This window comes from Akebia trifoliata, chromosome 3, assembly GCF_017979445.1.
Source record: "Akebia trifoliata isolate Shusen 1 chromosome 3, ASM1797944v1, whole genome shotgun sequence".
NCBI classification, from domain to species: Eukaryota; Viridiplantae; Streptophyta; class Magnoliopsida; order Ranunculales; family Lardizabalaceae; genus Akebia; species Akebia trifoliata.
This window is the reverse complement of record NC_141377.1, coordinates 41,916,333-41,942,190: the sequence shown is the minus strand read 5'-3', so window position 1 is coordinate 41,942,190 and position 25,858 is coordinate 41,916,333. Positions and strand designations below refer to the sequence as shown.

The 25,858-nt window shown below is 35.0% G+C and overlaps 2 protein-coding genes across 2 annotated transcripts; both read left to right on the top strand.

Moving 5' to 3' along the window:
* The first annotated feature begins 16,715 nt into the window (after positions 1-16,715).
* On the top strand, positions 16,716-22,543 carry LOC147407058 (uncharacterized). Its single transcript, XM_086435452.1, has 2 exons — positions 16,716-17,128; positions 22,119-22,543. Exons 1-2 carry the CDS (start codon positions 16,826-16,828, stop codon positions 22,236-22,238), a joined length of 423 nt encoding a protein of 140 aa, XP_086291578.1. The 5' UTR covers positions 16,716-16,825; the 3' UTR covers positions 22,239-22,543.
* A 1,473-nt stretch (positions 22,544-24,016) lies between these two features.
* Positions 24,017-25,461, top strand: LOC147407057 ((S)-8-oxocitronellyl enol synthase ISY1-like). The gene is made up of 2 exons (XM_086435451.1): positions 24,017-24,152; positions 24,247-25,461. The coding sequence occupies exons 1-2, from the start codon at positions 24,114-24,116 to the stop codon at positions 25,372-25,374; spliced, it is 1,167 nt and encodes a 388-aa protein (XP_086291577.1). The 5' UTR covers positions 24,017-24,113; the 3' UTR covers positions 25,375-25,461.
* The last annotated feature ends 397 nt before the right edge of the window (positions 25,462-25,858 follow it).

The window sequence follows — 25,858 nt, the reverse complement described above, 5'->3', positions numbered from 1 at the left end:
GAGAACCATCGTCAAGCTTCGATATGTTAAGTGTGTGCATGAAAAACTGGATTTGCTAAGGTTGTCACAACCAGTAAGGAATGGCTTGGTGAGGGATAGTCAAAGATCATAGGGTAAGAGATCGAACCACAGAACTTTGAAGACAGTAATTTCAACGGAAGTGCTATGCACTCTGCCTCAACAATGAATGGCTCAGACTTTGTTATGTCTTTGAGCCCCATGAAATGAGGCTGGGACAATAGTCACGAAGTCAGAGTAAGGGTTTAAAACGACAAGGGAAAACTTTGGGAAAAACGTTGAAAAAAAAAAAAAATGAAATATATATATTAAAAGTTATGAAAAATATATATCTAATGAAAATTCATTAAATCAAGTTATTATCATCGAATCCCATATTTTTTTTACTTTTATTAATCACCAAATTCGATTATGTATAAATCCCACAATAAAAAAGAAAGTGTTTAATTTTTTTCCTGTGAAAAATGCTTGAAAAAAAACCTGGAATAAAACAATGTGTTTTTGTTACAAATGAAAAAGTCGCTTTTTTTACTCGTCAGAGATGCAAGACGCGTTTTAAATGCATTTAGAAAAAAAAATGCCATTTTTTGTCACTATGGTTGGGACCAATGAAAGTACAAAATCCCATGGTACAATGACAACTAAAGGGACAACCAGTCCAATCTGCATTAGAATAGGCAACAAGAAGATGCAATGGCCCCGGTTGCAATGTCAATCCAAATCCAAGTGTTCCCTTTAAATATTGAAGAATGCGCTTCACAACCTAAAACATGTCTATCCATAGGGACATGCATAAATTGGCAGACTTCATTGACAACATAACAAATGTTAGGTCTAGTGAGAGTGGGATACTGTAAAACACCAACAATGCTTTGGAACTTAGTGGTATTCGACAAAAGATCACCATCAAGTGCCACTCTACTCGGAACCAGTAGCAATGAGTGTTGCACAAAATTTGGAGCCAATTGAATACTTAGTTTGTGTGAGGAGCAGATACGAAGATAGTTGAGTAGCCTCGACGCTGAAGAAGAAATGTTGATTGCCTGAGGCCTTTATTGCAAATTCAAAGTCGAGACAAACAATGAACTTATGTAATTTGATGACATTATCAGTAAACATAATGTCCTCAACTTATAAAAGTAGAACCATCACTACAATTGGTGAATGAAAAGTGAACATGAATGTATCAATTGTGCTGTAGAAAAATACCATTTGAAGGAGAAATGTGTTGAAACGTTGAGAGCAGGCTCTGGGGCTAGTTTAAGCCCATAAATGAATTTATGAAGTTGACAAACATTTTGAGGGCGAGAGAAATCAACAAAGCCCAGTGATTTATGCATGTAAAAGAAATGTGTTTTTAACATCCAACTGATATAGATCTTTCCATATCAAGAGTGCACTATGGATTTTTGGTGGCTTGACAACAGGGCTAAAAGGTTTCATAATAATCAAGATCAGACTCTTGGTTGAAGCCGTTGAACACAAGACGAGCTTAATTTGTAGTTTGAAATGAGCCATCGAATCATTGTTTGATGCAGTATGCCCATTGGAAACCAACAATAGTCATAGATGAAGACCGAAGAACAAGTCCAGGCTTTTCCTTGTAAGAAGAGCTTAATTAATTAATTAGAACTAGTTACTGCCTTATTGTATGTAGTGGGTTCAACCATTAGTGAGCATAGTTATCGTAGGGTTAGAATCCAATGCCATCTACACACCCACGAGCTACAGCCATGTTTGTAATTGTGGAGATGGGCTTGAAATTTGTATATTGGCTTCAAGGTGCTAGCTTGAAGAGTTGATTAAAGTCTGTGAGTGTTGACACTACAACCTAGGTTCAAAACCCGCTTTCACCTCCTAATTCCTAATCACTAATATCACTTCCCGTAAAAAAAAAAAGTTAATAATGTAGACAAGTCTCAGGTGGAAGTGGTCTATGGAAATAGCACCTGTTTTGGTTTTTAATTTCAGTAAAGAGTGTAAACTAAAATCCCTGAACAAAGCATGTATAGAAGCCAAAAAAAAAAACCATTTCATCCATTAACACCACAAACATGCCCAATGTAGTTGCTCGCACAGCGATGGGTTGGTACTACTCAAGGTTGTTTTCATTCCTCTGTTCAGCCTTGGATAAGTTTGATGATTGATATGGTTTTTCAACATGAAAAATGCCATGTGGCACACGTCAGATAAGTAATACCCCTTACAAGGGTCGACCCCTCTGGCATCATCTACATAAATGAACCTCTAACCAAATGATAATTTTGCAACAAAAGTTTCACTACTTCTACTTCCTGCTTTTATACTAATGCAATTCTTAAATGGGGAAGCCCACAACAAACCCAAACAAGGCCTTATTTTCACTAAATTCCTATGCCATGTCTCAAAAACTTTGACAAGGCTAGAAATTATATATGAAAAATGCTTAAATCCATAACTTGAAATCACCTCTATCCGAAAACTCTGAGCCACCGGAATTCGACTAATAAGAGTCGTGCTTTCAGCTTGAAGTTGATGGATAACACGACACAACGCAGAGTACCCTACACCAATAAGAAAGAGGCCAACCGATATTTTGGGAGTAGGAGAAAGATCAATTTTGAGGTTGGTGATGGTTGAGACTTGGGAGGCTTCGGTTTAATGTTAAAATAAATATATGTTTTATATTTATTTTTGAGTTGATTGAAATAAGATTAATTTAATTTGCTTAAAAAAAATGATATTTGAAAGATACTTTACATTTGGTAAGTTTTTGTTAAAGTAAAAGAAGTAAGTATTTTGATTTGGAGCAATCCTATTGGTCGACATCTTTTCCCATGAATTGAAGTTTGTAAAAAGTGATTTTTGCTCTTTTTTTCAAATAATTTGTAAATCCCACATAAATTTCTAAAAATTTTGGAAGGATTTTTCAAACTAATAAATAAGAACTTCTTCTCACCTCTTCATTCTAAAGACTCTCTTTGAGAGTTCCTAGTGGCTTTTAGTTATATAAAAAAAACTAAATAATCTTTTACTTTATATAATATAAGAGAGAGAGAGAGAGAGAGAGAGAGAGAGAGAGAGGACTGTCCAACTTTGGCTAGGCTCCAAATCGGCCCAAAGGGTGCCGAATGGGACCACGGGGTGCCTAACGGGTTCTCGGATCCAAATAGGTGTCTAGTGGTTACAATGGGTTTTGTACCTATTGAGTTCTTTTGTTCATTTTAGAATGAATGTAAATTTTGAAATTGTTCTCTATATATAAAGATCAATTCTATTAAGAAAATTAATATAAAAAAAATTAATCTTTTTTTTTTTTTTCTAACTTTCTTCTTAATAAACTTTATTTTATTATTATTATTTTTTACAAAAAAAAGCATACGTGTATCTGAGATTTTGTGTGACAAATTTTCTAAAAAATAATGCAAAATTTGAGGAAATATACAATTTTGGTAAAACTAGGTTCTGTTGTATTTTGAAGACAAATTCGCAAGCAACCCATGTACATCTTCAATTTCAATTGGAATGGAGATATCTGTTGTCTATAAGACAACATAGATTACTAAGGGGCTGTTCGTTTGGAATAGAAAAGCCAGCTCAATTTACTTTTTTAGCTTTTAAGCCAAAAAAACTCCATAAACAATGTTCGTTTGAGCTCTTTTAGCTCCAATGAAAATCAATAAAAGTTAAAAATCAGCTTTCATTCAGATACGTTAGAGAGAGGCTTCTTTCATTTGCTTCTGTATAGAGCCGAACACCGAAAACGGCTATGGAATAATGACCAAAAAGCCCTTCATCTTTTTTTCTATTTCCAACGAAAAAACCGCCTGTTTCGTTATCGACTTCGAACGACTGTAAACCTTCTCGTCACTCTCTACTCTCACTCTCGACTTCGTTCTTCTTAGATCTCTCTCGGCTCACATCTCCTCGTCAACGCCGAACGACTGTAAACCCTCCTCGTCACTCTCTACTCTCACTCTCGGCTTCGTTCTTCTTAGATCTCTCTTGGCTCACACCTCCTCGTCAACGTTGAACGACTGTAAACACCTCCTCGTCACTCTCCACTCTCAATCTTGGCTCACACAAATCGATCTCTCAAGGGTAAACCCCTCGTCGTCACTCTCTACTCTCATTCTCGACTTCCTTCTTCTTAGATCAGTCTCGGCTCACACAAATCGATCTCTCTCGGCTCACACAAATCGATCGCTCAACACTCTCTACAGATCGCGAATCTTGGGTTTCCTCATCACTCACGAAGGTAAAATCTCTACTCTCTGCTCTCGATTTTGTTGCCTCAGTGTATACCCTTCTCTCATCCTCTCCACTCCAAATCTGAACAAAAAACTATGGGATCTCCTGCAACTAATTTATGGGTCACGAATTTTATTTTATTTAATGTTTTCTGTCAAAAACTTGAATTGGTTTTGTTATTGGGATTGAATCTAAAAGCATGGAAATCTCTTTTGATTCTATTGGATTTTCGTTGTGGGTGAGTTTATTTATATTGTTTGCAGCTTTGGATGACAAGTTTTCTGATTTCTATGGGATTTCTAGTTGTTTTTGTGTTTATTTGAAATTGTTATTGGATAGGTGTGGAATGGGTAAAAAAAACTGGAAATTGATGATTGTTATATGTTCAGGATTTGTGGTTGAGTTTCTTCATGATGTTTGAAGCTTTTGCTAATTTTCTGATTGAATTTGTTGTTTTCTTCAATGATTTAGTTGAAAACTTGGATTGGATTGGTGTGGGATTGATAAAAAAGATAGGTTGTTCTACTATTTTTGGGTTGTTGAGTTCTTCGTTGAGATTTGAAGTTGGTTTTAAGTTATGGTTTTTGCTATTCTTCTCCAAGTATATCTTTGGACAATCTGGAACTTATGGGGAGGTAGGTGAACCAAATGCATTGAAAGAAAATTCGTAGTGATATGTGCAAAGCTTATGAACAAACTCCTTAAGAGTTTTAATACCAAATACCAACAAAGCAAAACAAGTTAATTCTGTGCACATGGGTTGTTCAATACTTATATAGAATTGGGTTCGGCTAAATAAGCTCCTAACACTTGCTAATGACTGTATTAGCTAAATTACATATATTTAGATAGAATTCCTCACATGACAATATCACTTTTTAAAGTAAAAACTGTCATTGTCTCCTAACACTAGGTCTCGACCCTTCTTACCATTTTTATTTTATTTTTTGAAGTTGGGTTTGATTTTAATTGGATTTAAACTCACCCTTGTTGGAAACATTTAAAACCATGCTTGGGTTATGCTCAAGTTGTCTAGTTGTCTCGATCTCGGAAGAGATTTAAAACCATGCTTGGGTTATGCTCAAGTTGTCTAGTTGTCTCGATCTCGGAAGAGATTTAAAACCATGCTTGGTTATGCTCAAGGTAGAAATTGTACAACTGTTTCCTTTCCATCAAATTTGAAGTAAGGTGTAGGATAATGTGATTAATTTTATGGATCTACCACTTTGGGGATTCATCTCTTTCTTTTTATTATGAGGATGCAAGCTTACAATCTTAGCTAAGGTACAACTAAAAGCCTTCCTATAGTGTAATTTTAGTGTTGATTCTACATTTCTTTTTAGATTCTCTCTCTTTGTTGATTTTTGTGATTTCAGGGTAAGTTTAGCAATTTTAGCCACGCTTAAATTGTATTTTCCTTTATGTAAACAATACTCACCCAACCATATGTTCAGATTTATTTTTATTTTTATTTAAACAGTCCTTTATGTAAACAATACTCACTTTTTACAATTTTTTGAACTCAAAATACCAGTTTTTTAACTTTATATTGAAAGTACTAATAACCCTTCTTTTAACTTATATTCAAATTACATTTGTACACCTCCTATCTTTATTATATAAAAGAGTTGGGTATTGATAAATGTGAAGGGTAAGAATGATAAAAAGGTAGAAGAAAGGAAAACAACAGTTTTTGTATGAAAAATGTAGAATTGTTCATTTTTTAGACCATTTGGTTAAAAAACTTATTTATGAATAATGCAATTTTTTGTTTAAACTCACCTCAAATGCCGAATTTATATAGATAAATACAAATTTATATAGTTATTTGCTTTATGAATTGATGGATTAGATTTCTTGACATTTTTAAAGATAAATTTTTGACTTGTTCCGATTTATTGATTATTCCTTATCTATTATTTTTTTAAATGAATATTTAAATTGTCAGATGCCGAGACAAAAAGTAACAGAACCAAAAGAAACAGAGTCAAAAATTGATTCTGCAAGATAGACACCCTATCTTCATAAGATTTGGGTTGATATCTGCGTGGAATTAGTTAAGAAGGGAAAAAGACCCGGTACTTCATTGAATGTATCGGGATATTCATCTCTAATGAAACAATTCCAGACAACGACGGGGCTCAATTACACTAAGAAGCAACATAAGAATCACTGGGATAAAAGTAAAGCTATGTGGGCTAGATGGATTAAGCTAAAAGCATGTAGTGGTGTGGGCTACGATGCTGCTAACAATAAGGTCTTAGCAAGCGATGATTGGTGGAACTCTTGGTTGGAGGTAATTTCCGATTAAATTACCAAATAGAAATGTCACGTTTACCTATTCAAACCTATTAAAGAAATTTATTTATTTTGTAGAAAAATAAAATTGATGCACAATGGCGTTATGAGGGACTAGAACATGTTGAAGAGTTGGACATACTATTTGGAGGGACCTATGCTACTGGAGAGTATGTCATAAGCTCTTCTAATCCTGGTGTACATCCATCTGCTGGGTCATCTAGAGTTGGAGAGTATGAGCTTCAAGATGATAATGATGACAATGATGGTGATGATGATGATCTTGCATCTGTTCAAGAAACGCAACCACCAGAGTCTCAACCATTAGGTCATCAGCCACCTGTTGATAGTTCTCCTAATATTGATGTTGATGGTGATGATATCCCTACATTTACTACACTATCACACAAGAAATCTGGAGATTTTCAATCTCATTCCAAACGACAAAAAATGACAAATGCAACTATATTGGGACAACAGATTGATCGTTTGATTGAAGCAGTTTCGTCGAGGACGAGCGGGAGTAGTGCACCACCTCCACCACCACCTACACAACCTGGTAGCATTAAGGAGTGTATTGATCTGTTAGATGCAACAACAGAAATCATCCCTAATAGTGATCGTTATCGGTTTGCACTAAAATTATTTAGTATGAAGAAGGAGTATAGGCAAATTTGGTGCATTTTGCGAACCGATGAACTTCGTATTAGATGGTTGGATGGTGAGATGGAGGATGCTCGAATTAATCATTCGAAGTAGTATTTGTATACTTTTTGATATGTATGTTTATTGCCATCTTTCATTGATGATTATGACTATATCCCACCCCTATGGTGGTATGCTATTGACAATGTCTGTTTATTTTTTTATGTTTTATGTGGATTGGGTGGTATGCCTATTATGTAGTGAATGTTAAACATGTTTATTGTGTTATCTATGTTATTTGAGTGTTATGGCTTGAATTTATATAATTTGTAATTATGTATTTATACAGACTTATGGATTCTGACGATGATACTTCCACGCACGATGATATGTCCAATAATGATGAAATTCATGACGTGAATACCATAGATGATGATCTATTGTTAGATATTTTGGTAACAGGTGCTATTGTTGCAATACAACAATATGCTGACACCTTTATCTATAGGGAACCACATAGGAGTTCTGTTTATACTGGAGCAGATTATGTGCGTCATATCATTGATGAAGAGAGTAACATATGCAATGATTTATTTAGGATGGAACGACATGTTTTCCTAAATTTGTGTGATATATTAGAAGGAAGGAGTCTGTTAAAAGACGAAAAGAAGATCTCGGTCAAAGAACAAGTTGCAATGTTTGTTTATACCGTGGGTCACAATGAAAGGCATAGGGTACTGAGGGCCAGTTTTAGACATTCATTAGATACAATTAACAAATATTTTCACATAGTTCTACGAGGCTTAATTGAAATTTCAAAGCTTTTGATCGTTCCTCCTAATCTCAACGAAGTCTCGATGCATATACGAACTAATGAAAGATATTGGCCATATTTCAAGGTATTTTTTAAATAATTTTCTTTTATTTACCATTATTTTTAATAACGTCAAATATCGTTATTTATATTTGAAATATGTAAATATAAGGATTGTGTTGGGGCGATTGATGGGACACACATTAGTGCACATATCCTGTTCGTGCATCAGAATAGATTTCGAGGACACAAAGGCATAACACAAAATGTTATGGCTACTTGTGCTTTTGATATGACATTTACACATGTCGTAGCTGGATGGGAGGGATCAGCTAATGATTCTCACGTGTTCCTCGACACTATTACGAAGTCATCATTACAATTTCCACATCCTCCTTCAGGTTAGTTATTTTAAAGTTAAGATAAAATACAATATTGAAATGCAATTTTTACATCTTCGTTCTTAATATGTTATTTTCTTTTTTCAAGGCAAATATTATTTGGTCGACTCTGGATATCTATTGATGGAAGGTTACCTTGCACCTTATCGGGGTGTAACATATCATTTACAAGATTTTAAAAGAGAGTCGAGGTCAAGAACAGATAAAGAATTCTTTAATTATATGCATTCTTTACTTAGGAATGTCATAGAACGATGTTTTGGAGTTTTAAAGGCAAAATGACCAATTTTGAAGCAAATGCCACGTTACAAATTCGAAACACAACGAGATATTACATTGGCTTGCATGACATTCCATAACTTCATAAGGAAGCATGCAATTGCAGATGAAGAATTCTTACGTTTCGAAGAAGAACAAATTGTGGAAGATGAAGGGGGTACACCTGAACATGATAATAATGGTGAGCTTGTAGATCGTCGATCTCGTGTTACCATGGAGAGGACAAGGACTGGAATAACTAATGCATTATATGCTGTTTATAATAGAACTTAAGAACTTTGATTTATTTTAGATTTGTTCTTAATGAAAATTATATTTCTCTTTTTTTATGAAATTGTAGTACTTTTTATTTGATAAAATGTGATTTGTGTATGGGATGTTATGTGGATATTGAAATGTGTATATGATGTTATGTAGAGGTTGGATTGTGTATGGGATGTTATGTGGAAGTTGGATTGTGTATGAAATGCTAATGTGTATGGGATGTTATGTGGATATTGGATTATGTATTATGCAGGTATTTTCTTTTTTCAGGAAAATCTCATATGTCCATTTTTAAGAGGAGATGCTACCAAAATTTCGATAGAATTATAAAAATTATAAATTTTGTTAAAGTAAAATAATATATATATATATATATATATTAAGATATTCTGATCATTTTTTATTATAATGTTAATAGTAATATTTCTCTTAAAACAATAATGAACTATAATGACTTAAAACATATTGATGTACGTATTATGTATTTTTTTTAATGTTCATGTGTATTAGATATTGCGTGGATGATATATTATGTATTATGCAATGCATTATGCAGGTATTTTTTTATTAGGAAAATTTCATATGTCCATTTTTAAGAGGAGATGCTGCCGAAATTTCGATAGAATTATAAATTTTATAAATTTATTTTAATTAAAAATAATTATTTTTATAATTTTTTAATATAAATTTATTATATTTATATATGTATTTAGTGTAATTTATATTTATTAAAGTATTCTGATAATTTTTTATGCATTCTAGATGCATTATCAACATTAAGGGTATTTTGGTCATTTTATCAGAATCCAGTAATAAAAAGCTATCAAACGAACATGCTTTTTTGGCTTCTGTGCTTATGTAACGAACAAGCTTCTGCTGGATATGGCTTTTCAGACTCTGGACTTCTGCTTCTTCTAGAAGCCAGCTTCTGGAGCTGAAGCTAGCTTCTGTAAAGAACAGACTCTAAGGGTCTGTTCTTTACAGAAGCCAGCTCCAGCTCCAGAAGCTGGCTTCTGGGAGAAGCAGAAGCCTAGAGCCTGAAAAGCCATATTCAGCAGAAGCCTGTTCGTTACAGAAACACAGAAGTCAAAAAAGCATGTTCGTTTTACAGTTTTTTATTGCTGGATTCTGGTAAAATGACCAGAATACCCTTAATGTTGATAATACATCCAGAATGCACAAAAAATGATCAGAAGAATACAATAAATATATAATTACACTAATATATATATAATTTCTATTAAAAAATTATTAAAATAATTATTTTCAATTTAAATCAATGTATAAATTTTATGATTTTATCGAAATTTCGGCAGCACTTCCTCTTAAAAATGGACATATGAAATTTTCCTGATAAAGAAAATACCTGTATAATACACAATTTAATATCAACATAACATCCCATATATAATCCGACATTCACATAACATCTTATATACAATCCGACATCCACATAACATCCCATACACAATATTCAAACAAATACATACTATACGAAAATCAAAAGTGTTACAATGTCATACAAAAATATATATAATTTTCATTAATAACAAACTCAAAATATATCAAAGTTCTTAAACTCTATCATAAGCAGCATATAATGCATTAGTTATTCCAGTCCTTGTCCTCTCCATGGTAACATGAGATCGACGATCTACATGCTCATTATTATTATCATGTTCAGATGCACCCCCTTCATCTTCCACAATTTGTTCTTGCTCGAAACGTAAAAATTCTTCGTCTGCAATTGCATGCTTCCTTATGAAGTTATGGAGTGCCATACAAGCCAATGTAATATCTCGTTGTGTTTGAAATTTGTAACGTGGCATTTGCTTTAAAATTGTCCATTTGGCTTTTAAAACCCCAAAACATCGTTCAATGACATTCCTAAGAGAAGAATGCATATAGTTAAATAATTCTTTATCTGTTCTTGACCTTGACTCTCTTCTAAAATCTTGTAAATGATATGTTGTACCCCGATAAGGTGCGAGGTAGCCTTCCATCAATGGATATCCAGAGTCGACCAAATAATATTTACCTTGAAAAAAAAACGACAACTTATTAATAATGACATTTTCAATATTTTATTTTATCTTTACTTAAAAAAACTAACCTTGAGGAGGATGTGGAAATTGTAATGATGGCTTCGCAATAGTATTAAGGAACACACGAGAATCATTAGCAGATCCTTCCCATCCAGCTACGACATGTGTAAATGTCATATCAAACGCACAAGTGGCCATAACATTTTGTGTTATGCCTTTGTGTCCTCGAAATCTATTTTGATGCACGAACGGGATATGTGCACTGATGTGAGTCCCATCGATCGCCCCAACACAGTCCTTATATTTACATAATTCAAATATAATTAATTATATTTGACGTTATTTATAAATAATGATAAATAAAGAAAATCATTGAGAAAATACCTTGAAATATGGCCAATATCTTTCATTGGTTCGTATATGCATAGGGACTTCGTTGAGATTAGGAGGAACGATCAAAAAATTTGATATTTCAAGTAAAGCTCTAAGAACTACATGAAAATATTTGTTAATAGTATCCAATGAATGCTTAAAAGTAGCCCTAAGTACCCTATGCCTTTCATTGTGACCCACGGTGTAGACAAACATTGCAACTTGTTCTTGGATCGATATCTTCTTTTCATCTTTTATCAGACCCCTTCCTTCTAATATGTCACACAAACTTAAGAAAACATGTCGTTCCATCCTAAATAAATCATTGCATGTGTTACCAAGTCCATCAATGACATCACGAACATAATCTGCTCCAGTATAACAAGAATTCCTATGTGGTTCTCTATAAATAAATGTGTCCACGTATTGATGCATTGCAACAATGGTACCTGTTACCAAAATATCTAACGACAAATCATCATCTACAGCATTCACGTCATGAACTTCATCATTACTGGATATATCATCGTCGGTAGACGTACCATCATGGGTGGAAATATCATCATTGGAATCCATAAGTCTGTATAAATACATAACTACAAATTATTCATTTAAAACTATAACATTCAAATAATATAGATAATAAGATAAATATGTTTAACATTCACTATATAATAAACATTGTCAATAGCATTCACCACGTAACGGACATATTACACAATCCAAGGAAAACATAAAATAATAAACAGGAATTGTCATACCACCATAGGGGTGGCATATAGTTATAACCATCAATGAAAGATGGTAATACAAAAAACACATTAAAACCACATAAACATATTAAAATCACACACTATTTGGAATGATGAACTCGAGCATCCTCCATTTCGCCATCCAACCACCCAATACGGAGTTCATTTGTTTTCAGCATACACCAAATTTGCCTGTACTCCTTCTTCATACTGAATAATTTCAGTGCAAATCGATACCGCTCACTATTAGGAATGATTTCTGTTGTTGCATCCAACAAATCAATACATTCCTTAATGCTACCGGGTTGTGTAGGTGGTGGTGGGGGTGTTGCACTACTTGCACTCGTCCTCGTTGACACTGCTTCAACTAAGCGTTCAATTTGTCGTCCTAACATAGCTGCACTCGTCATTTTTTGTCGTTTGGAGTGTTGAAAATCTATGTTACTTCTAGATTTCATGCGAGATGGTGCAACAAATGGAGGGATACCATCACCATCACCATCACCATCACCATCACCATCAAAATCAGGACTAATATCGATAGGTGGTTGGGACCTTGATGGCTGGGACTCTGGTGGTTGCGTTTCTTGAACAAACGCAGCATCATCATCATCCCGAAGCTCGTGCTCAACTGCTCTAGATGATTCAGTGGATGGACGCACACCAGGATTACAAGAGCTTGCAACATACTCTCCGGTAGCATAAGTCCCTCCAAATAGTATGTCCAACTCTTCAACATGTTCCAGTCCGTCATAACGCCATTGTGTATCAGTTTTATTTTTCTACAAAATAAATAAACTTGTTTTATAAGTTTGAATTGATAAACGTAATATTCCTATTTGGTAATCTAATCGAAAATTACCTCCAACCAAGAATTCCACCATTCATCGCTCGCCAATATCTTATTGTTAACAGCATCGTAACCCACTCCAGTACATGCTTTTAATTTAATCCATCTAGCCCAAATACCTTTCGTTTTATCCCAATGATTCTTATGTTGTTTCTTTGTGTAACTAAGCCCGGTCGTTGTCTAAAATTGCTTCATTAGAGATGAATACCCTGATACATTCAATGAAGTACCGGGTCTCTTTCCCTTCTTAACCAATTCCACACAGATATCAACCCAAATCTTATGAAGATAGGGTGTCCATCTTGCGGAATCAATTTTTGACTCTATTTCTTTTGGTTCTGTTACTTTTTGTCTCGGCATCTGACAATTTGATTATTCATTTAAAAAAAAATGAAAAGTAATGGATAAGAATAAGGAATAAAAAACGTTCTGAAATATAAGTAACAACAACAAGAATAATGAGCAAACAAATAATTATCATAAACAAATATCACTGTAAATAAATGTTAAAAATATCAAACAATACACTAAACCCATCGGTCAACCGTTGCGTGTGCAGACACATACTACATAAGATCTTATTTGTCGTTAAATGAACACTTTAATGGAATAAATACATCAGAGATTCAACTAACAGGCTTATTGGATTAAGAGAAGAGAAAAGTAAAAGTTGGTGCCAATAGTATCTTTCATAAATATTGAGAGATGCTATTGTCACTCCAACTTTTACTCATTTAATCATATAAACTTTAAGTCATACAAAATCTAAAGAGAGTTTATATTAAAAATAGAGAATGAAAACCACATGATTACAAGAAAGTAAAACAACATACTAGCATGATTACAATATAGATGTCATAAAATTAATGCCCATGTTTAGGAGTAAATTAGTTTAATCCAAAGACCCAACGGTGGTCCCATGATTAGGAGTAAATGGTTTCATATGACATCTAAATCCTTAAAAATAATTAATTATTTCCTCTTTCAGCATCAAAATTCATGTTCAAGAAGATAACAAACACAGTCAAAGCTCTTATGGTTTCAATTGGAGAGTAGGTTTGGAAAAAATTTCAGCGAATTCTAGAAATTTGTCATAAAAACTCTTATGGGGAATGAACAAAATATTTGGTGAGTTGAACTTAGGAATCCTAGAAAATGAGATCAATAATGGATGTGGTTGGAAAATTATGAAATCCAATTTACCTTAAATTAGATCAATTTTCTCATGCTTTCATCTATAAATTGGAGCAAAAGGAGGGATGTCCCTACCAATCATTTTTCTCATCTGCTCTCATAATGTTTCTGTACAAAATTTTGGTAAAAAATCATCCAATCATTTTTGTAAAAAACTGGTTGCATCATAGTTCCTTCACAAACAACTAAACAATGAGCTCCATAAAACACAACTGGTTTTATTGTTGTGTTGCAAAATCACTCTTTTATTTCAATGGATACCGAGCTCGCCTATTATTCTAATACCATTGAACAATCAGATTCTACCAAAAAGATGGAAGAGAGATTTTGACAGAGAAGTGTGTGTCACTTGAAGAGGTGCTGAATATAAGTCGATTGCAAGGTTCGAGATCAGTCATATGTTGAACCATAGTACATTCACAGATCAAGTCGATTTACAATAAAATCCATAATAAAAAGAACTCCCCAATTTGATTTACAGCAAAATCAGTAATAAAAATAAATAAATTAAAAAGCAATACCTTAATTGATCGTTAATGGAGGAAAGCTAGGGACGAGAGCTGCTGTTACAGAAGAGATCGTTAATGGCAGCCTGTAATGAGATGAGACGAGATCTGCCGTCACCGTTGGGGCTTTTTACTCGGTTAGTTATGAGGAAAAGATGAGAGAGAGGGAGGAAATGATCTCTGCAACAAGGATCGATGAGAGATTCGATCGGTTTGAAGGAGACGAAGTTGAGTTCGACAGTCGACAGTCGATTGGGCGAACTGGTTGGAGAAGATGAGAAACGTAAAACGTTTCTCGTTTCTTGTAACGTGAGGGACAATCGATCGATTAGGTTGAAGGCGATGAAGTTGAGAGAGGAGAAAGGGTTGATAATCGATCGGCTCGAAGAAGACGAAGAGGATCAGTTCGATTCTCTTTCGATTTAGGTTAAAATCAGTTCGAAAATTTTATTAAAGGTCAGGGGTATTTCGGTATTTTCACTTAAATTATATTTCGGTAATTAGCTCCGCGCGAGAGCCCAACTTAGAAGCGAGCACGGGACGACTCTTAAAATGAGCCATTTTTTGGCTTTTTTTTTAATCGGTTAGCGTTAAAAAAGCTTAAACGAACGTTGATCAACTGGCTTCTTCGGCTTAAAAGTCAAAAAAGTTCAAAAAGCCGGCTTTTGAAGCCCAAACGAACAGGGCCTAAGTGTCTCAAAGTAATCTCCTTTCCCATTTTTATTCACTGTATTTCAACAAGGTGTATTCCTGATTAGACGATCCTATGATCTTTCCCAATCAGAATTGATACAATTAAGTAGGATTGACTTGTCAAAGTCCCTGGTATCTGGATCAAATTGATCTTTTCTATGGTGCATGAATTCTCTTAAAATACTGTGTGAATCCAATGTAGGTCGTTAGGTGCACATCTAGATCAGATTGAACACGATTGGGATAGGGTAGATGTGCCAAGCACGAATAACAAACCTTCATAAAAAAAAAAAGCATGAAGACAATTTGAAGGCAAAAGTTTTTGTTAACATCCGTGATATGCCAACATCTCTATAATTGATAAAAATCGTGATAATCTGACTACCTCACGTGGCAAACTCAATCGACTATCTTGACATGACAAGTTGGGGAATTGTAGATTTGTGCTCTCCAAGATGCACAATTGCACTTTCCCATAAAAAAGTGTATCTCGGGGGAATTGTGCATCCCGAGGAGTGTAGATTTATGATTCTCAAACTTGTCACGTCAGGTAGTCAATTGAATTTGCCACGTGGGGTAATTAGCTTATCACCACTCAATTGATAAAGTGAAACAAACATACATTACAAATAGGGTCGAGTCAGGATTTTGTCCACTTGAGCAATTAAGGGCAGAAATTTTATTGTGGGGTAAAAAATGAGTGTTTTTTTTTTTTCTGGGTCATCCCTCGCGATAAATCATAAGTCTTTCATCTTTGAAAATTCTTGTGGGGCAGCTGCCCTCGCTTTAAATTTATCTTTTGATTATAAATCAAAGGCTTTGAGACTATGAATAAGTAATAATCAACAAAAATGAATATACCCAAATTTAAAAAAATGTCAGATAAAACTCTATGGATTTGCAATTGACTTAATCATCGCACCATATTCATGGGCACGACCATGCAGTCAAAGATTCCAAACAATATTAATCCAAAAAAAGATTATCAAAGATCCATCAAGATCGAAGGACATCATCAACTCTTGACACGTGTCATATAGATAGGGAGGACACATCCCACGGGTCCTTGCTCAATTGTTTCTCACATTCGAGGTTTATGAGTCCGACTGTGAAGCGGAAGCCTTCATCAAATTTCGAAGAAATCCTCCTCGTTACAAGCCACGTGGCGTTTTGAATTTATTTAACGTTTCTACATTCTCAAAATTTGGAATTACCTCTTTTTTTTTTTAAATGCCACGTGTAATTCAATGGAGTGGGTATCTTCAAAATTTTGAAGAGGCAATACCGCTTCAAAGTTTTTTTCCGAGGTTTATGGCCTTTGGTCCTTATTTCTTGATTCTCTTTAAAACGATATCCAACGGCGGGTTTGTGAATTTCTGTCTCGTTCTCGAAACACAAACACAGCCGTCCTCCCTTCTTAGTTCTTATTCTTCTCTAAAAAATAGAGAAAAAAAATATAGAAAAATGGCGATGTCTTTGGGGTGTTGTTGGTCCAGCTTTCTATCAGGTAAGCAGGCCGTCACTAGCTCTACTACGTCTACTCTCCGTCTTCTTGCTCTTCCTTCTCCTGCTAACCTACGCAAGGTGCGCTTCGTAACCTGCGCTGCTTCTTCAAAGCCTGCAACGACTGGAAAACGTGAGCCCAGAGGAATCACAAAGCCCAAACCCATCTCTCCTGCAATGCAAGATCTGCTTGGAGTCCCTGAGATATCTCGAACCCAAGCCCTCAAGCAGATTTGGGCTTATATCAAACAACATAATCTCCAGGTCACCATTTTTATTAGGGGTTTCCTTGATTTAAATACCCATCCTTTTCTGTTTATTTTCTAATTTCTTTTAATTTTTATTTATTTATTATCTGTGAGTTTTAGATTCTTTTTCTTGGTAGTTTAAGACTGTTATTATTGTTGGATAAAGTTGCATACTTGTTCTTCTAGGACTACTTACTCTGATGAACAAAGGGTGCCCTAGAAATAGAAAAAAACAAAAAGAAAAAAGAAGGAAATATTTAGACATTTTATATGAGGAGTTAGAGATGACCACTTACCTAATTTGGATCGCTCTTCAGCTACTGATTCAAAAATGGGATTTGGTGAAAATGAAGGCCCTTTACTTGATTCTTCCTTTCTCTTTGTTTATTATTTGCTCATTTAAAATGCAAGAAGGCGAGTTTCCTTGTTAATTGTAATTGGTTTTAAGTTTATTATAAATATTTAATACACTCCATAACTGATTTTATAAAAAAATCAATTCACTTATGGGGGTTATTCATATTCTTATGGTGCGATAATATCAAGACTTTTAATTTTCTACTGTGGCGCATTTGTGCACTTTTGTGTCTGTAGGTTGTATTTAATTTCATTTTTTATAATTATCTATTTCATGGTTTTAAATTTCACCAAACTTCCTAAGATTTCTGGACAAGTTTTGGTATAGAGTTCTAGAGAATCTGAAATTGCTGTATAGTATTATTCAAGACCAAGAAGGAGAAAGATATTTAAAGACTTGTAATTGAGTGATTACAAGCATCTAAGAGCTATCTTTATTAGTTTCTAATTTTTATTGAAGTTATTAAGATTTTGTTTTTATTTATCCGAGACAGTGTAGTGTTGTTCTGGTGCAGTTTGTTGTGGCTAAGAGGTTAGAATCGAAAAGTTACAATATTTAAAGAATAGGCATTTCCTACAGTTGCATCCAATTTTTTAAATGACATAAGAAACACTTTTATCAAAAAAATTTATGTGAATCTTTTATCAAAAAAATTTATGTGAATCTATCTTTTATGATTTAAGAATGTTATTCTAATGATCCTCAAGTGTTGTAGGCAAGATATTTTCTTGCTGGATCGCAGTTGGAGCAAAGCAATGCTATTTTTTTGGTTTGGCTATTTTTTTCCCCTTAATTTAGGTGTCTTCAATGGTTGATGTTTGCAGGAATAAATTTCTCGTAGAGTTTTCTTTTGGCTTTTCTTTTTGTAGCTACTAGTGAGGAGCGCAGGGCATTTTCTTTTGCTCAGTATTGCTGCAATAATTATATAGAGTTTTCATGTGATTGTGTTTAATGTTTCTATTCAAAATTTGGTTGTGAAAAATTAATCGGTTGCAAATGTGGGTGAACATTGCGCACGATATGCTAAATTGGTGCCTATAAATAATTTGAATGGTGACATTTTGAAAGGGGGTTTTCCTTGGATAAGGAATACAAAATCAAGCTGGTAAAACGTACCAAACAAAAAAAAAAAAAAACGTTCTATGCTCAGCTGTGGTGAATTTATGGAATTGCTTACAACTCACTCCACTTTTTCCCCATTTTTTGCTTCAACATATTTGTGAAGAAAAGAGTAAAAGAATAATAATGTCCACAACATGTCTGATTCATTTAGAACTCATGTCAATCAGCCTTGTTTGGCTGTGCTCTAGCCTCTAAGTACTAGTTTTATTAAAAATATCTTGACTAGGAATGACGTCAGGGTAAACAAATTCCCACGTATAAAAATTGACTGATTTTGAATCAAAGCTAGAAAAATATGCAGAAAGACTGAAAATAGTCTTCTAAGGTGGTTGAATCAAGAGATTACCAACCAAATTCTTTCTAGACTCTAATGAACATCAAGACTGAATAATGTAGCAAGGCTTCAAAAGCTATCAAATGTTATTAATCAATATATTTATCCAAACTAGGTTGTGTACCCTCTTGTAAGGTGTTAGCTATTCTTGTGGATGAAGAGAGTTAATTGGATGTATGGAGCACTCAATTGGGCATGTGCTAACAAGGGTTGTCTCATCTATTCACAATTCAGTGAGAAATATGCAGTTCAGTGGAGAAAGGAAGGACTCAAACAATGGCTATACAATTTTTTTTTTGATAAGAAAAAAAAAAAAAATTATAAGGTGTATCCCTTACTAAATACAGAGAAGAAAGAAGGCAAAACGGATAACGATCTTAATTAGAATCTGACAACATAGGGCTTAAATTACAATAGAGTCTATTTTGATGTGGTAAGTCAAGCAACTTGCTGCCATTATAGCATCCATGATGGTGATGATAACTCGGTGTCACCCAGGAATTGCCGGTGCTATATCAACTGCTGTTCTTAATTTGTATGCATATGCAATGAAGACCATTACCTTTTTCAGTTTACTTTGTTCTCTTTGGTATCACCTTTGGGGTGGCTATTGAGCTCAATCTTATTGCTAATGTTGTTTGTTTTGCAACTGTTTTATAAGGTGAGAAATGTTAGTGATTAGGCATGTGCTGTCGGTTTTAGTTTTCTCATTGGTCAATTTCCATTCTAGGATTACTCATTGGTCTGGTACAGTGTTGTCAAATGCGGTCGCATATGCTATAGACACATACCCCAAATTATGCTATTTGCCAATATGTGATGGCATATGCGAAGTGTGTGATGTCATATGCGATTTGTGCGATGGCATATTTTTCTGCATATTTGTTTTCTTGCAACATTTGCCACCACACATGTGATGTGCAAAATCGCATATGCAAACAACGTGTGCTGGTCGCACATGGCTGCATATCCTATTTAACAACATTGGTCTGGTAAACTTGATCACTCAAGTTCGAGCCAAATAAATTGCAAACAGAGATTGTTATGAGAGGAAAGAAATTGCTTAGGTTGTTCACTTTCAATTTAGAGGCGTATTGTTTTGATTGCTGACATAAGCATTTAAACTGTCAAATAATTGCAAGTATACAATCACGTGCATATTCTTATTGGCTGAATTGGTGCTAGTCTAGTAGTTGCCAGCAGATTATTTAAGGATTTTCTTTGAAGATATTTCTTGTTCAATTTGCCTGAGTAAGTCATCTCTAATCTTTTTGTGGATCCTTTGGAGCAATTTAAGCACTTGAGAGTTTATCTGAGAAAATGTTTGCAGCTTATATACATTGTCCTTACAGTAAAATTTAATGGAAATTAAGAATGTACTTGAGGTCAATTTGAATAATGATGTGTTTTTGTTAGAAAAGGTGCATTCGCTGTATGTACTTGTGTGCATGATGCAATCAATGGTGAAACAAAACTAGTGGCCCATCTTTCTCTCTATTTGTTGTCAAAGTTGACATTTAAGCCTTTCCTAGGTGGCAAAGTAGGTGCCGAGGACTTCCAGGTGCTTATGCAGCAACCATATTATGTGGAAAATAAAAAAACGGGGGATTTGGTAAATAAAGTGTTCGCTTGTCATAATTAAGTGCTCAAATGGGTGCTTTATCTAAAAAGCCCCTGTTTCACATGTAATGACAATTTTAAGTTAGAGGAATTTTGTTAATTTAGTTGATGTTGATGAAGCTAAACTTTGAACATTCTACTTTGGTTACATGTTTGTTATTAGTTTGTTACTTCGATGATATATATATTATTCTAATGTATTCTAAGCATATTAGCAGATACATATGAGGATGCACATAATCTGCCTTGTTCTACTTAGTTGGATATATTAGTAATTAGTTGAAATTCGTTAACTCATGAGAAAACACATGATCTCAATTGTGCAAACATGAAATCCTACAGTTGGGATTTATATGAGTCCAGATAACACAAATCTTGAGGATACCTATTTGGAGGATAAATCTTAACCGTTGAATTTGATGTTTACATGGTCGGGATCATGTGTTTTTTTCCACGAGTCAACGGATCTCATCCCATTAGTAATAAATAAATATAAAACAATGAGTTTACTTGTCTGTTTATTTAAGCTAGTGTTTTTACATGATATGGTGCTTGAGGTTACTGTATGTGACATGATTATTCTCGTTTCCATGTACCATATAGCTGGTTTTAGATATTACGCTCTCAGGTACCTACTTGGAATGCAATTGATTTCTTTTCCACACTCCATGGAGTTCTTAATTGCAGTTTGATGAATTATGAATGAGGTTTCATGTTTATTACATGTTGAATTCGAATTTCTTCAATATTTTTATCATGTCCATAATCTTTTCATTATTTCCATCAAGGTGTCAACTTCATCCTCACCTGAATTCCAGTTGGTCTAAAAAATCCCAAGTAGAGCTTGACCCAAGGTCTTGCTGAACCCGTATTGGGTTCAGGTTGGACCCATGCTTACACAAAACACGGAAAAATACCAAGAAAATGAGTAGAAAATGGGGATATAGTGAGATTCACTTTGATATCTGAAAATGAAATTCTTTTGTTGATTGCATCATTTAATCATGTCATTATATGGAGTTCATGGAAGTGCCAGAGTCAAATGCCAATGAGAAATAAGAGTGCAATCGATCAGTCCTCAACTCCCATAAAATCTCAGTTGGTTTACAAATGGTTGAGAGATCTTTTCGATGGTTGGTCCGCAGTGGATCGAGGCTTCTTCGTTTCCTATTCTTAAAGCCTTGAAGCATACACCTAGACTGGCAGATGCATAGGTTTATTAGTATCTGGTTGAGGCTTTGGTCTACAAGTGCCTCAGTACAGAAATCCCGAAGACTGATACACATCAAAGTATTCAAGTTGAAAGTCCTGAAAAGAAATCGAGAGAAATATGGTCAATCTTGATTTTCCTTAACAAACTGAACTAACAGTTCAGTGAAAATGAGTTTTATCAGACAGTTCAGTGAAGGTGCTCTTGAGAAATGAATATGTTATCCATGAAATTTGGTTACTGCTGCTGTTTTGTATCTGATCTATCATACTATCTCACAATTTAAGCTACCAGACTTGAATATATTTAAATTTTTTTTTTTTAATACTGATGGTGTTCATTTTACCTTCGTTTTTGTGTAGGACCCAGAAAATAAGAAGATAATTGTGTGTGATGAGAAGCTGAAGAAAATATTTGGAGGGAAAGAGCGTGTTGGCTTTCTTGAGATCACAGGGCTGATCAATCCTCACTTTATCAAGTGAAAGATAAACTGGGGGATATAACTAATTTGGATCTTGAAGTAAGAGGGAAATATGTCTGTTTCTTGTACACGAGGGTTTTGTTGTTGTTAGTCAATCATAGTAAGAGGGAAATATGGCTGATTCTGCTTCAATAGCTTAAAAGTAGTCGTTTGAGACCATACCAAAACCCCTTATTTTAACCAAATGATAGTTATATTTTGTTAAGTGTTGGTCGTCTTGTGCTTTCTTAGCCCATGGGCGTTCAAGCATCTTGTGTATTTTGTTCAATTTAAATATGCATGACATACCATATTCACCCCCTGCAATTGTTAGATCTATCAACTGATCTGAGTGATGGAAGAAATTTATTATTGTTATGTATCCAACTGTGGTCGTGCTTGCCATAGGAGGTATAGATTGCTGGGGATTAAAACCACTCTGTCGTGTCGTTCGTCATTTACAAAGATTACCATTTTTTTCTTTTCAATAGAATCATAATTTATCTGGTTTTGGTATGCTTTATTGTTCTGTTTGTGACCCTTTGCTGATACTGGTGGTGGTGGTGGTACAACTTCTTTATATTTTCATACAATAAAACATATGAAACCTGAATCTGGAAATGGTTTTATTAATGAGATCCCCACTTTCTCAAACTTTTTTAATCATTATTTTATTTTTATTTTTATTTCATGGATTAAGATTTGTTATACTACTTTTTAACTATTTGATATATAAATCACACCCATAGTCCAAGTAACTGTAGTGAATTTTATATAACCAACTATTTGGCATAATTCTAAAATTTTCGTCCTGAAAGGGCTGTGTTGCAACTCTGAATGAATAAAAATAAAAATACAGATCTGGGGTGCGTTGGTTGGTTTTTTATCCAACTTAACAGCTTTCGAGTACAGTGTACTACTTTTTTTTTTTCTCTCTCTCTCTCTTCTAAAAACAATCGTTGAATACATATCTTAACCATTCAATTTTTATTTATGAAGTCTAAACCAGCAAAAATGCAAAATTATACACGTGTCCCTGAACAATTAATGGACTAGGGAGTGGGAGCAGATATGGTTGATCGAAAACGATCTTGTCGTAGATTCTGGATCCTTAGCTTCCTACCAAAATCCAAACTTAATTATCGGATCAGAATGCATTGGCATGGCTGTTCCTACTTCTAGTTAAAGAGTCTTCACATAATTACAGACGTTGCCACATCTCATCCTTATTCCCATAATCTGTCCACACACTCACTTACTCTCACTCTCTCTCTCTCACACACACACTCAAGGGCAGAGCAAGTAAGGAGCTGGTGGGGGGCAATTGCCCCCACAGAACTTTGAAAAATACCTATATTTTTAATTAACTACATGCTCCATTTGTTCCCACTCCCTCACCTCTCTCCCATTTGCCCTCTACACTCTCACCTCCCTCCAATTTTTGCTCTCGTAAAAATTTGAGACACCCTTATATTTTCAACTAATTACATGTCCCATTTGCTTATATTCCCTCACTTTTCTCCTCATTTGCTCCCACACCTTCACCTCACTACAATTTTGTCCCCCATAGAACTTTGACACTCCTATATTTTCAATTAATTACATGCTCATTTGTCCCTACTCTCTCACCTCTTTAATTTTTTGTTGATGACATTGCCTCTTGACTATTCAAATATTTATTGAAAATGATTTAAATATCATTTTCTTCAACTATTAATTAAAAACTTCTTAATTTCTCTTTAAAATCATTCGTCTTTACTATACAACTAACCATAGTTTGCCAACTAACCATAGTTTGCCCCCGTCTTTACTATACAACTAACCATAGTTTGCCCCCACTATAGGAAAATCCTAACTCCGCCCCTGTGCGCGTGCGCACACACACACACACAGAAAAATGAGCTGGTGGTGGGCAGGAGCGATCGGCGCTGCAAAGGCAGGATTAAGATTTTATTTTTGTTTTTCTTTAAATATTAATGCTAAAAATATGAAATTTTCATCTTCTTTGACGTTGTTTATGATTTTTACAGAAGAAATTCGAAGACCATGAGGGACCACTCAAGTACCAGAGTGTAGGCCTCATAATCGGTGTCACGGGCATAGTCGGAAACAGCTTGGCCGAAATCCTCCCCCTATCCGACACACCTGGCGGTCCTTGGAAAGTCTACGGTGTCGCTCGTCGTCCTCGTCCTTCCTGGAACGAAGACCACCCAATCCAATACATCCAGTGTGATGTCTCCAACGTTGAAGATACCCAATCCAAGCTCTCCCCCCTCACAGATGTTACTCACATCTTTTACGTCACCTGGGCCTCTCGATCCACCGAGTCCGAAAACTGCGAAACCAACGCCACCATGTTCCGCAACGTTCTCCAAACTGTAATCCCCAATGCACCCAATCTCCAACATATCTGCCTCCAGACTGGCCGCAAACACTACCTCGGCTCCTTTGAGTCCTTTGGCAAAATCCAACCTCATGATCCACCATTCCACGAGGATCTCCCGAGATTAGACACCTTGAATTTCTATTACAATCTAGAAGATGTCCTCTTCCAGGAGGTCCAAAAAAAGGAGGGATTGACATGGTCAGTTCATCGACCCGGAGTGATCTTTGGGTTCTCTCCTTATAGCTTGATGAACATAATTGGGACGCTATGTGTCTACGCGGCAATCTGTAAACATGAGGGTACACCTCTTAGGTTTCCTGGGAGTCGGATAGCTTGGGAGGGTTACTGGGATGCTTCGGATGCTGATCTGATCGCGGAGCATCAGATATGGGCATCAGTTGAACCGTATGCTAAGAATGAAGCTTTCAATTGCAGTAACGGAGATTTGTTCAAGTGGAAGCATTTGTGGAAGATATTGGGAGAGCAATTCGAAGTTGAATGTGCAGAATTCGAAGAGGGGTTGAGTTTGCAGGAGATGATGAAGGACAAGGGTCCGGTTTGGGACGAGATTGTGAAGGAGAAGGAGTTGTTGCCAACTAAATTAGAGGAGGTTGGGGCGTGGTGGTTCGTAGATGCTGTGTTTAGTGTGAAGGAATCCCCGTTGGATAGTATGAACAAGAGCAAAGAGCATGGTTTCTTGGGTTTCAGGAATTCCACTTCTGCATTTGTTTCTTGGATAGATAAGATGAAGGCCTACAGGATTGTTCCTTAGTGCGGTGATGATGCCGTGTTGGATGTAAGGTCTGTTCTTGTTCCATATGTAACTGAAGCCGATAAAAATAAAAGAACTTTTATCTTCCTTGTTGATTTTGACCTTTTGTGTTTGAAAATTATTGAAGGTTGGGTGTGAGAGCTGGACTTTCCGGAGTAACAACTCTTAAAAGTTCGACTTTGGAAAGTTCATTGTGACAGCTAAATATGCCTTTCGGTGTTTCGTTGCTGAAATCCTCCCAAAATAAACAGTCGAAAGCATCAGCATATACATTGTGCCACCCCTCTAATGTGATGCAAGTGGTTTATTTCCCTCTAACATGATTTTTCATGAATTCCTAACGTCATTTTTTAATATAATGTGAGTTTTTTAGATAAAAATTACATCTAAATGTTCAAAATTAGGAATATATTATTCTCTATTCATTATTCAATGTAAAAAAATTGTCAAAAATAATCGCCATAGAAATACCTAGGTTTGTGAA

Coding starts and splice junctions, on each gene's coding strand:
- LOC147407058 (XM_086435452.1), top strand. CDS start 16,826: ATGGCGATGTCTTTGGGGTGTTGTTGGTCCAGCTTTCTATCAGGTAAG. Junction 17,129..22,118: donor TCAAACAACATAATCTCCAG/GTCACCATTTTT, acceptor GTTTTTGTGTAG/GACCCAGAAAATAAGAAGAT.
- LOC147407057 (XM_086435451.1), top strand. CDS start 24,114: ATGAGCTGGTGGTGGGCAGGAGCGATCGGCGCTGCAAAG. Junction 24,153..24,246: donor GAGCGATCGGCGCTGCAAAG/GCAGGATTAAGA, acceptor TGATTTTTACAG/AAGAAATTCGAAGACCATGA.